At 45.1% G+C, this 13,244-nt stretch overlaps 1 protein-coding gene across 3 annotated transcripts in view; it reads left to right on the top strand.

The window, feature by feature from the left end:
• The window catches only part of mast1a (microtubule associated serine/threonine kinase 1a), a 63,018-nt gene that overhangs the window by 16,857 nt on the left and 32,917 nt on the right, over positions 1 to 13,244 (top strand). For all 3 annotated transcript variants that reach the window (XM_071473321.1, XM_071473320.1, XM_071473322.1), the window contains one exon: positions 12,543 to 12,631. In XM_071473321.1, coding sequence (XP_071329422.1) covers positions 12,543 to 12,631 — 89 coding nt within the window. The remainder of the gene's footprint in view (positions 1 to 12,542; positions 12,632 to 13,244) is intronic.

Here is a 13,244-nt window from a genome sequence, read left to right as displayed (position 1 = left end):
TGTCTCACACACACACACACACAGACACACACACAAACACACACACAGACACACACACACACACACACACACACACACACAGACACACACAAGAAGGTAGCCTGTGTGGTGGAGATAGCATAATGATAGCATGATTGTCAGTGTCCAGGGAGTGCTTGTGTAGCGAGAGACAACAGTGGGCAGAGCTGAAGAGCTGCTTCTTCTTCACCTCCTTCCCTTTATTTCCTGTCTCTGATGTCACATCTGTCCTCCATCTTTCCCTCCACTCCTCACATTCTTCTATTGTTTCTCTGTTCTTCACTATGAATCTACTTACCTCCCTCTCCTCTCTCCTCCTCTCCTCTCCTCTCCTCTCCTCTCCTCTCCCCTCCTCTCCTCTCCTCTCCTCTTCTCTCCCCTCCTCTCCTCTCTCCTCTTCTCCTCTCCTCTCCTCTCTCTCCTCTCCTCTCTCCTCTCCCCTCCTCTCCCCTCCTCTCCTCTCTCCTCTCCCTTCCTCTCCTCTCTCCTCTTCTCCTCTCCTCTCCTCTCTCTCCTCTCCCCTCCTCTCCTCTCCTCTCCTCTCCTCTCCTCTCCTCTCCTCTCCTCTTCTCTCCCCTCCTCTCCTCTCTCCTCTTCTCCTCTCCTCTCCTCTCCTCTCTCTCCTCTCCTCTCTCCTCTTCTCTCCTCTCTCTTCTCCCCTCCTCTCCTCTCCTCTCCTCTCCCCTCCTCTCCTCTCTCCTCTTCTCCTCTCCCCTCCTCTCCTCTCTCCTCTTCTCCTCTCCTCTCCTCTCTCTCCTCTCCTCTCTCCTCTCCTCTCCTCTCTCCTCCACTCCTCTCTCTCCTCTCCCCTCCACTCCTCTCCTCCCCCCCTCCTCTCCTCTCCTCTTCTCTCCCCTCCTCTCCTCTCTCCTCCTCTCCTCTCCTCTCTCCTCTCTCCCGTCCTCCTCCTCTCCTCTCCTCTCCTCTCTCCTCCTCTCCTCTCCTCTCCTCTCCTCTCCTCTCCCCTCCTCTCCTCTCTCCTCTCCTCTCCTCTCCTCTCCTCTCCTCTCTCCTCTCCTCTCCTCTCCTCTCCTCTCTCCTCTCCCCTCCTCTCCTCTCCTCTCCTCTCCTCTCCTCTCCTCTCCTCTCCTCTCCCCTCCTCTCCTCTCCTCTCCTCTTCTCTCCCCTCCTCTCCTCTCTCCTCTTCTCCTCTCCTCTCCTCTCTCTCCTCTCCTCTCTCCTCTCCTCTCCTCTCCTCTCCTCTCTCCTCTCCTCTCCTCTCCTCTTCTCTCCCCTCCTCTCCTCTCTCCTCTTCTCCTCTCCTCTCCTCTCTCTCCTCTCTCCTCTTCTCCTCTCCTCTCCTCTCTCTCCTCTCCTCTCCCCTCCTCTCCTCTCTCCTCTTCTCCTCTCCTCTCTCTCCTCTCTCTCCTCTCCTCTCCTCTCCTCTCCTCTCCTCTCCTCTCTCTCCTCTCTCCTCCCCTCCTCCTCCTCTCCTCTCCTCTTGTATGTGTGAATGAGAGGAACATGTGTGAGCTGAGAATATTTGTTTAACGTGTGTTTGCTCATGTACATGTGTGTTTGCTGTTTCCTCGGCAGAGCTCAACATGTTCTGTTGATGTCACACATCATAGTTCTTCTTTCCTCGTGTCTGTTTCATGTTTCTCCAGGTTCGTGTATCGTCTGTGGGACAGAAAAGAAATAAATTGATTAGTTGTGCAGATCACAAAAAATGCAGATCACAGATTCTCAGAGCAAAATGTGACGTCACTTTTCTTATTTTGTCAGACCAACAGTTAAGAGTAGTAAGTAATAGTTAAAACCTAAATATATTCAAGTTACAATGATGTTAAACAAAGAGAAGTTTAATACTCACATTAGAGAAACTTGGCAAATGTTTGTCACATGTTTGTTTTTCTTGATGAATGATATAAACTATTCGTTAATGATCAAAATCTCAGATGCTGGGTCTGAAACCTCACAACATATTTGGTACCAGACAAATGTGGCACAGTCACGTTCAACAAGGTGAAAAATCCAGTGGGATAAATCAGATGTTCTTATTTTATACTATCACAATATGCTAGATTAGCATGTGACATTATGCTAGGTTAGCATGTTAGCAGTGACAACGACAATATGCTAGGGTAGCATGTGAATAGATGCTATGTTAGCATGCTAATAACACAAAGTACAGCTGAGGCTGATGGAAATTTCTTCTATTATTTGGTCATAAACTAAAATACTGGAAAATTGAAAATTTGACCTTCTCAGGAAAAATCAGAGGATCAACAAAGTTCTCAGGATTCATCCTCTGGGTTCTGTGAAAGTCTTTACAAAATTTCATGTTGATCCATCAAGAAGTCACTGAGGTGTTTCAGTCAGATGGAGAGCTGACCTAAGAGCTGGACCCCTGGAGAGCCATGCTGCTGGTGTTCATCAGCACCAATGCTCCAAATATCAGCACCACCATCAAAAAATCAAACAATACCTTGCCCTGAATCTGAGTTATAAATATCATCACATCGTTTACGCTCGGTTGCTCTTGCTTTCTGCCTCTCTCTCTCTTTGTTGCTCTCTATTGTGAATTTGTGTGTGCCTGCATTTTGGATTTGTACTTGAGCATTTTCTTGGCTGGCTGTGACAATTAAGAGAGATAAAGCTTTGTGCCCACTCCAAAACAGATTGAGCTGAAGGAAGACAGCAAAAGAGAGTAAAAGAGAGAACATGAGGCACGAGACAGCGAGCAGCAGAGCTACAGGAGGAAGAGAGTCGGGCAGGATGAAAGGCAGAGCCTGAGGAAGTGTCTCAGCCTACATTTAAGAGTAGCCCACTGGGGTTAACTGAGCCCACGACGATACACTCTCAGCCTGTTCATCCTCCTTCCCTCTCACTTGTTTTCTCCACTTGAAGGTAAACTCTGCTGGTTTGTTGTGGAGGCCTTTGATATCATGGAGGGAAGACAGAGACCCAGGAGGAGAATGAAGGGACTGAAGCTGAAAAATACGTGAAGGAGATCTTAATGGTTTTCTTGCCAAGAACATGAGAGTGTATGTTTATCTCACATAGTACATACAGTATTATCCCACTCATACACATGATTACATACATTCATGATTCTCAGTACACAGGGTTAATGTCAGTTTATCGCGCGTGAAACAGGCTGTGCTCTTTGGTTTATCCAGCCTCTGTGCTCCTGTTCTTTGACTCAACAAAAACAACCTTTCTGCTCTGGTTTCTTTTCATACACATGTGTGGAGTTTGCTGTGATGTGTGTGTGCGACAGGCGGTTCAGAGTATTTTCAGCTTCAGTACAGGACACATTATAATGATGGACCTGATAGCTCACAAGTAGGGACCACAATTATCTACTCTGGCATCAACAAATGACCTGTAGTTACAGTGAGGCACAGACTCAGTGGTGTTCTGCTGTCACAGGTTTCTACATGAAGGTGCAGATATTTCTGTCTGTATATTGTTCATACATGAGGTCACACAGTTTATCTGAGCAGCAGATTCACATGGTTTTTTCAAATGGAGCCATAGAGTGAATGACTGAATAGAAACTCAAACTCTCTCCATGTTCTGCTCCTGTTGTTTGTATCATGACAGCACCATCTGCTCCTGGCTGCTGTTCAGGCCGAAACACACAAACTGTGCTTTATCTCTGATAAAACCATGACATGATGACACAACGTCTCTTATACAGCCACGAGCTGGATGACAACCCCCCCCCCCCAAACAACATTAATGCTGATACTAATACATCTACACTATGCTAATACTGGAGCAACTGATTTATTGATTTAGCTCTAGTGCAAAATTGTAGAAACGTTGTTGTTTCCATTCTGTGTGTGTTTCTGGGATCTGCAGGTAATTTGCTGCTAACACTCTCACCTTGTGTTCAGGCTGTTACTGTTCTCTGACCACAGAGCTTAAATCTATTTATTTATTAAACGTAAAGCAGATAGTAAATGATCATCTGCTCACTAACTGTCAAAGCTGTTAACTTCACAGTTGAACTGTTTTGCAGCTTCTTTAAAACCATCACGATCATAGTTTGAAGTCTAGTTGTGCTGCACCAGGTGTTATATTAAGTTAAGCTTCTTAATGTTGTCTCTATTCTAACGCTCTTCTAAGAGATGGAGGCTTTGGCCTTGTTTTCTTGTGAATCTATATGTATTATCCATAATCAGATTAAATTATTTTAATGTCTATTAGACCTGCAGCAAGACTCTCTACTCATGCAAATGAGAGCTGCTGACTGAAGGAGGGGTTTTATCTCTGCTGAGGGGATGGCTACGGATCATTTGCTGTGGATGAGGTCACCGTGGGAATAAAGTGAAGTATCATGGTGGAGGTGATTCAGAGCCCTTCTCAGGTCTCCACACAGCAGCTGCAAAGAGCTGAGACAGCAGCAGCCGCCGACAGTCAGATACAAGCTGGAGAGACTAATGCAGACAAACAGGAAACCAGCAGAGGACAGACTGATAGTGACACACAGAAAGATCCAGATAGGTCTTTGCACCGCTGCAACTTCCTGCAGCATCACTCTGCCTGAGGATACACTTTCACACCTTTAGAGGACGCCTGACAACACCTTCCACTGGAGACTGACTAAAATAGATGTCTGGATGTTTATTGTGTTCTATTTATGTGCTGTGCCACAGACTTTAGTGTGTGTCAGACCATGTTTAATCTTTAATCATGAGCAGGAGGCTCAGCTGAGCTGGACCTCGTTTTAAACTTGACCACTGTTGTATTATCATCATCATCATCATCATCATCATCATCATCATCATCATCATCTGTCAGGCTTTACTGTGTGATAAAATAATCTCCAGTCTCAGTGCAGTTTCCTCCCACAGTCTTTGCTGGTGAGTGGAAGTGGTCTGTGAGTTGTGGTTGTAAAAACTCAGAGCTGTTAACCCAGTGAGATTTTTCTTTTCTCACATAATGTCTCAAGGTCAAGAATGAACTTCAGTTCTCAAACAGAGAGAGATGACGGGTCTGAGCCTGTTCACATGTCTGTCTGAGAGTCAAGTGAGAGGACGCTGCTCTCATGTCTGTCCATGAAGTACGACACTGGAGCCAGCAGATCATTAGCTTAGCGTAGCCCGTTGGTGGGTCTCAGTTGTGAGCTGACCCAGACGACAGCTCCAGGCCCTGACAGACGTCAGTGTTTGTCAGTCAGCCTCTTAGTTGGCCCACTATAAAATCAGATACCCAGGTGAGCTCGTGGGGCAAAAGTTCAGCCAGAAATTCAGTCTGACTGTCGGCCAGCGTGTCAATCATCCAGCCGGTGGGTCAGTAATTTAGGCAGTCAGCTGACTTGTCTTCCAGCCGACTCTTCCCTCAGTCAGAGGACAAACTGACTCGCCAGCACATTGATATTCAGACAGTTTCTGTACAAGATAACAAAACATATATTTCCCTCTTTTATTTATTGAACTACACAAATTGTCAACTTAGAATTTCCCTTTGTCACAGATCATGTGAAAGTGACAGTCAGTAGTTCATGTTTTTTCTGTGACCTCCTTTCTCTTCCTTTCTCTTTTCATCTTCACCCTTTAACTACACCATTTCCCTGTGGTCCAGCTGTAAAGCTGTGTTGTTACTATGGTTATGGTTGTTATTTCGTTGTTGGCTTTGTCATCTTTTTTTGTCTTGCTTAGCCTCTTTCATGGGGAATAACAGCAAAAGTCTCTATTTATGTCTCTCTGTACTACATTGCATAGCAACAAGAAAGCCATGTGACTAACCCCTGCAGCAACCCCCAACACCAAGACACTCCTGTTGCATGTTCTGCTCCAAGTTTCAAGTCATTTATCTTTTCTCCCGTCCTCTTTTCTGTTTGTTCGCTTTCATCTGCTACTTGTCAACATCACTCAATCATCCTCTTCGTCTCCGTCTCACTGCTCATGCTTCATAAATCTGCCCACATGGCTTCATCTGGACACTGTGCAGAGTTTGGGATCCACAAAGATCCCAGTGGACATTTTGGACACAGGCAGAAAGATCAGTGGATCTTCTGTAACAGGATGAAACAGGGACCAGAAAGCTTTTTAAAGGGGAAACATTTTATTCCCTCCCTTTCCTTCCCATTTCCCAAAGTTGTAAACATGCACTTACCTTTAAAGAGCGAGAGAGAGACAGACAGAGAGAGAGAGAGAGAGAGAGAAACAGAGAGAGAGGAATGGAGGGAGGGAGGGAGAGAAAGAGGTAGAGAGAGAGAGACAGAGAGAGGGGGGGAGAGAGAGAGAGGGAGACGGGGGGATGTCACCTGACAGGAAGTGAGTCTGGACAGATCAATGGTGTAACCATCAGGAAGGTCTGGTGTCCTATGACTCAGCACTTACAGCAGAAGATAACACTACTGACACACACACACACACACACACACACACACACACACAGTTAATCATCTACCAGGTAAAACACATTGAACATGTGCAGACACTCACTCACACCTGTCACAGACTCACATGTTCATGCAACTGTACAATAGTTACACTACGACAACACACACACACAGGAGGGTGAACACACTCGTCGTGTCCCGTCCCCTCCACCACACAGTTACAGCTGTGAAGCCGTCAGTGTCGGCTCGTCCGTCTGAATGGACTCGTTCTTGTAATTAGATTTTGTGTAATATGGAGCTGCTCTGTTTAAACGGCTCATCATCTGCACTGCTCTGTTTTTTATTAGTGACCAGCTGTGAGCTCAGCTCAGCTGTGAACCAATCAGAGGCCTTTTTGGTTGTGGACAGAGAGAGGACGCCCCCCCCCCGCCCCCCCCCCCCCCCCCCCACCACCACCACCAGAAGTCATCAATGAAATAAATCAAAACACAGTAAAGTTAATACTGTTTAAACAGGGATCAGTAATCTGTCCCCGACTTGTGAATGTGTTCATAAAAGACAATAGAAAGTTAGTTGATGATAGAGGTGTTTACTTAAAGAGAAGTCATAAGGATGACATAACAAAATATTACAGTTTGTAATGAAGTAAGGATGCTTTCAAAAAAACTGCCATGAGTAGTAAATATAATATTATTCATTAACAAAACAAAAAAACACCTTTAATTGCTGAGATCTGGGAGCTTGACAACACTGCTCCAAGTCCAACAGGACAACAAACAATGATCCTACAACAAATCCACAGGTTATACAAAGTCATTTAGAAGAGTCTGCAAACATCCGTCACAGTTCTTTATTCACCTTTGACCTGCTGCGGTGGTGAAGTCTACCTGAGCCACCACCTACCAACGCTTCAGCAGATGTCACTAAGTCTTACCACCTGTCTCACTGCTTCTCCTTAGTGATGCTGTTGTGTTCCCACTTCACAGCAACTAACCAAATACCTGATTTGTAATTAAACACAATTACACTGTAGGGACCAACATTCAATAGTCTTTGTATCTTTGCCCATTTTTTATTATTGAACAGTTACTTTGTGCAGTTGTTTGATCTTAACTCTCAACTGAGAGACCACATCAGTTCCAGGGAGGCAGTGATTGTGTAGTTTTACTGACCTGTATCCCAGTGTTGTTGTTGTTGTTTGTGTTACTTGTGTTGTTGTAATGAGGGTAGCCAGTTTGTGACAGTTGTGGGGCAGTGTTAGGGGACCAGCACCATGCTTATGTGTTTTTCCATGAGTGTGGGCACATTCAAGGCGGGTGTGAGGGGGAGTCATGGCCCGGTGCCAGCAGAGGGCCTGCGGGGGGATAATCGCACGAGTCATTACCACAGATTTAACCTCTGACCCTCGCAGCCAATGACAGCCCAGGGTTTCATTATTGGGAGCAGCGAGACACAAGCAGGGGTTGTCACCTGCCACATCTGTGTGTGTGTGTGTGCGTGCATGTGTGGTTTTGGCTCTGTTTGTGTCCCTGCTCGTCACCTTTGACATTGTCTGTTTATAATATCCTCATTGCTGTGTCAACATGGAGCCGGGTCACTTACTAAATACACTGATATACTTCTAAGTATTGGAGGGATCGTTCTTGCTGCCTGGATTTTGTTTACTGGCAACTTTTTCTGCAGGAAATGATGCGTCTGTTTCCTGCACAGAAGCGGCAGAGAGAGACTGGGTTTGGGTGGTTGGTTGTAAAAATCACAGGACTGACACTGGAGCGATGAGCTCACATGCTGCATCCTCTGTGTTTTGGCTGCGACGGGAATCAAACAGTTGGAGCAACGTTACCATTCAGGGACATGTTTCAGGTCCACAGGCTAAAGTCCAATGTTCAGTCTCTCTTCTCTGTTTTCAGTCTCCTCACTCCTCACCAGAAGCTCCTGTATGTTCACCTGCTAGTCGCTAACTTTGTCACTCCGCTGTTTTGTGCTGAGCAGGTGAACAGGTGTACAAGTGAACAAGTGTACAGGTGAACAGGTGCACAGGTGCATAGGTGTACAAATGGACAGTGTACGGGTGTACAGTGTACAGGGGTACAGGTGTACATGTATACAGGTGTACAGTGCACAGGTGTACAGTGTACAGGGGTACAGGTGTACATGTATACAGGTGTACAGTGCACAGGTGTACAGTGTACAGGGGTACAGGTGTACAGGTGCAAGGGTTTACAGTGCACAGGTGTATGGTGTACAGTGTACAGGTGACCAGAAATAATCAGTGAGTCGCGCTCTGCTTCATGAACCTGTGGAGTTGGTGACACCTGTCTGTGGTTTGTTTCTGCAGATGACACATTTCACGTGAACACATGATTTGAGCTGAGGTCAAATTTTTTATGTCTTTGTGTCTGTGAAGAGACTTTTTCTATCTCTGTGGACACCTGAAGGTCCTGGAGTTGCCAAAACATAAAACATTAGTCACTCTTTATATGGCAGGCCCCCCCTCCCCCTTCCTCTCTCTTCTTCCCTTTGTCATTCTGGAGGCGTTTCTTTCAACCACCTGGAGGCAAATCACCTTCATCTTAAAACAGACAGAAAAGCATTGATTTACTGTGCAGCCTCTGTCAGACTCAGCCTGACTCTATCAGAAACTCTCTTTCTCTCTCTGCCGCACATTCAAAGTTGTTTTCCAGTCGGCTCTGGGGTCTGTCAGTCAAACCCAGTGCATCATACTGCGTCTGACTGATGGCACCACGTGTCTCCCACTGCCCCTCTGTCACACACAGATTGAGCCTGCATGATGGATTACATAATGGATTATGATGGATTATTAAATCTGGCATTCACACGTTAAACACACACACACAGTGTTTGGCTCAGCCGTATCAACAGACTGTGACTCAGTGTTGTGGTTCATATTTGTTTGGTTTCACTGGCCTCAGATCAGAGCTGATTCACTCTGACGCTCACCTTCATCGTTTTATTTGTTTAACACAAGCTGTGTGTTTCTCATTGTGTGCTCTGGTGGAAACAGGAAGAAGAAAACAGTTGGAGATGTCACAGTTTGCTTCCTTTGACTGTGACTCCAAATACGTTGCTATGGAAACGATGTACATTCCCCTTCACGTCTTCCTCCCTCTCCCACAGCTCATCATCTCTTTTCTTCTTGGTCACTTCATGGCAGATGGAGAGAATTTGATTTGATTAACCTAATTGGATCTGAAGGGGTCGGACGATTTTAAAGGGAAGCGTCTCGTTGTCAGTAAAGCTTCAGATTTCTATTGAAATTCATTCATGCATCAGTTCCATGACTGAATGAATCCAAATATCACCACGAGTCTGAAAACAGAGGAGGAGGAAGATTAAGTGTTTGACCACAAAACTAGAGACAGCTTTAGATTTATGACTCAAAGACGACAACGTGCAGAATACTAACTCTCTCTGTTACACACACACACACACAGTATCTTAACCAGATTGAGGCAGGATGAGTCCACACTGCATGGCTATAACCATGACAGAGTGATTTAAAGTCACACACACACACACAAACACACACACACACTCTCTCTCTCTCCCTCTCTCTCTCTCTCTCTCTCTCTACCCTCCTCCAGCAGCACATTCCCACCTCTTATCTGCTTTGCTTTCCCACTCCAGTGACTCTACAGGGTGTTAGCTCTAAGCCCTTACAGCCACCTATAGCTCCTGTCCTGTAACCCTCACTTCACCACCACTGTTACTGATAATTATGTGAGCAGGGTTTTCAGGCAGGAACAGGAACAGGACAGTTACATGGACTCATCTTGAATATTCTGCCAACCTTTAGTTAGAGAGGGAAGTGAGAGGAAAAAACTGTTTTATTCTGACCAGAGAAAATAAAGAAACGTCTCATCAAAGTGATGTCAGCTTGTCAGATATATATATATATATATATATATATATATATATAATGTTGTCATACTGTATCACAGACGCACTTCTCTGTACACAGTTTATTGTTATGGAGCAAGAAGAGAAGAATGTCTGGAATTAAAAAGACAGAATCTCTGGTTTTAAACTGTCCATAGTCAGCCTGATGTTGTTATAGGGGAACTGTAGTAAATCAGTGGAGCATCATCTGAAGCCCTGAAGCTCTGTGATGGATAGATGGTATAATTCTCAGAAACAGTCTCTTTGCTCTTTCCACCTCTTTTCTAAATTGTGGGTTTTTTCCTGGTTTTTGGGAGTTTGTGTGAGCTTTACTGGTGATAGATAATGTGGCTGGAGTGTCACACGAGGAGCAGCCCTCCTCTTCAACCTTTTTCTTTTTGCCGATGCTTTGGGCCAGAAAACACTGTTATACAGAGACTTCTGGCTTCATAGGGAGATTAGATTCTGTTACAGTCTGTTAATAATTGAGTTGACTCTATAATCCTTAAATCTGGAGTTAGAGGGAAGAATGAGTTTTCTTGACTTCACACACTTCAATTATTCTTGATTCAAAGAGTTGATTTGGAAGAAGGAGAAAGCAGAATGAAAGAGAAGCAGGATAAGAGGAGAAAGAAGAAATGAAAGAGAAACAGATGAGTGATTATCAGAAGATGGTGAAGAGATTTATTGAGACTGAGAAGAAAAAGCATTGGGAGAAATTCACAGAAACCAGGCAGGTGAGATTAAATCTCTTTCCCTGTAATATGTGGTTTGCAACATTAGACGCTCATCTAAGAGTGAATCACTGCCATTTGAGGATTGGCTGCTGGAGATGTGGTGAATCATAAATCAAAAGCTAAGAATATGTTGTGGAGAGATGCTTGACTAATGTGCGCTCAGGTGATTCAGCTTTTGATTGACATAGAGCAGCAATGAAAATGTGGATCTGAGAGAGCACAGGTTAAGGGGGGGGTGAAATGAAAGACGATTGCAGGCAGGCTCAAAGAAAACAGAGGTAAGAATATGACACAGAAAGAATATCAGAGGAATATTCTGCACACACTTCACTTTTTGGTCCTGTTCTTTTTCCCTCTCTCCTCTCTCACCCTTCCCCCGTCTCTTCTGTTCTTCATCTTCTGAGAGCTGCAGCGGAGGGTGTTGTTCAGCCACTTCCAGCCCTCAGTCCAAAGCTAATGCATTTCCCTTAAATATTTCACTATGCTCCTCCTCTGTTCTCCAGGGTTGAGTACGAGCTCTCCATCAGCCGGCGCCCACAGAGGCGCACTGCCACCAGGAAAATCTTACCAGGGGTTTGATGTCTCAGTGTTTGGAACAACTGCTGGAGACTCATATTGAACAGAGGGAGAGATGAGGGAGGGTGTGGAAGGATGGCAAGATGGGGCTCGAGGTTATAGATCGAGGTGTTGAGATGCAGCAAAGAACCAATGCATGTTAGTGCACTTTTATTTTTACATGTGTGTGCTAAGATATACTGCACCACCTGCACAGAGAGAGAGCAGCGGACTGGCTGATGCAACATGGAGCAAACTTGTGTTGTTTGTCTGGTTGTGGTTCTGTTTCGACACAAACTCTCCAGTGAAGCAAACACACACAGACACGAAAGGCCTGCAAGCAAATCCACACAGGAAAATAACACCTGAAACATCACTTCCCACTTTACAGGCTGTTATGTAAGACAATAACCCTTGTGTGTCTCTGAGTGTGTGTGTCTCTGAGTGTGTGTGTGTGTGTGTGTGTGTGTGTGTGTGTGTGTGTGTGTGTGTGTGTGTGTGTGTGCGATCCTTTGTCAGATGTTCATCCAGCAGCAGCGAGTGAAGCGTTTATGGTTCAGTAATTTCAGATCTTCATTATGGTCTATACCTGTCCTCCCTGGTCCTTTTCTTCCTCTCCATCTCTCTCTCCATCTCTCTCTCCATCCCTCCGTCACCTCATCTCTCCTGCCATTACCCTTCATGGCTCCAGCCATCGTCAGGCTGGACCTGGAGGAAATTAAAAATCTTTGTTGATTGGTTGCTTCACTCGCCCCTGTGTGTGGGTGGACATCAATAAAACCCTGCATTATGGCCTGACACACACACACACACACACACTTACATACTTGACTGTATTACAGTTTGTACATTTACTCAGGGTGACAAGTACACACATCGTCAAACACAGACACAGTATATTCATTAACCTGGGGGTGGTGTGTGTGTGTGTGTGTGTGTGTGTGTGTGTGTGTGTGTGTGTGTGTGTGTGTGTGTGTGTGTGTGTGTGTGTGTGAGACAAATATTGACGTGTTCTCTGTTCTCATATGTTCTAGTTGCAGAACCAGTAACCGGAAAAGCCTCATCCTGACCAGTACGTCCCCCACGCTGCCTCGGCCGCACTCTCCACTGCCTGGACACATAGGTCAGTATATTTGTGTGTGTGTGTGTATATACATATATACACACACACACACACACACACATGTGTATATATTTAAGTTCCAGGCACCACAGGAGCAGATTAAACAGTGTGTTGAGTCATTGGTAAAAAAGGTGATTAAAAAATGAGAAATCAGACTTGAAAAGTAGGATTTGCGGCGTAAGCACTCTGCAGTTGTTGTTTGTACTTTACTGTCGGGACTCTGGTGAAGGCTCGAAAAAAAAAAAAACCTCAGATTCATTGACATGTACATGGCTTTCCTGGATTTCAGTCTTATCTTCTTTTTGATCACATGTGACGTTTACATGGAAGATCTTGGTTATTCATATCCACATTTACTTGATTCAGTTTCGAGGTCTCAGCTGGTGTGTCTTCATTTCTCACCATCTCAGCCACGACGATCTGCACTAACATAGAAATGTTTACATGCAACAGTGTCCTGGTTGCTGCAGGAAGCAGATCCAGGATCTGATGTCTACATGTGCAACAGAACCAGGACACTCAGCCACAGCCAGGACACTCGTGTGCATGTAAATACAATCATTGTATGAACAGCTCTTTAACACTTATGTATGCAGTTGTACTGTAGCTGATG

Source organism: Trachinotus anak, unplaced genomic scaffold (genome assembly GCF_046630095.1).
Source record: "Trachinotus anak isolate AG129_WGS33_773 ecotype Australia unplaced genomic scaffold, CSIRO_AGI_Tana_v1 ptg000049l, whole genome shotgun sequence".
NCBI lineage: Eukaryota > Metazoa > Chordata > Actinopteri > Carangiformes > Carangidae > Trachinotus > Trachinotus anak.
This window is presented reverse-complemented; position numbering and strand designations above follow the sequence as displayed.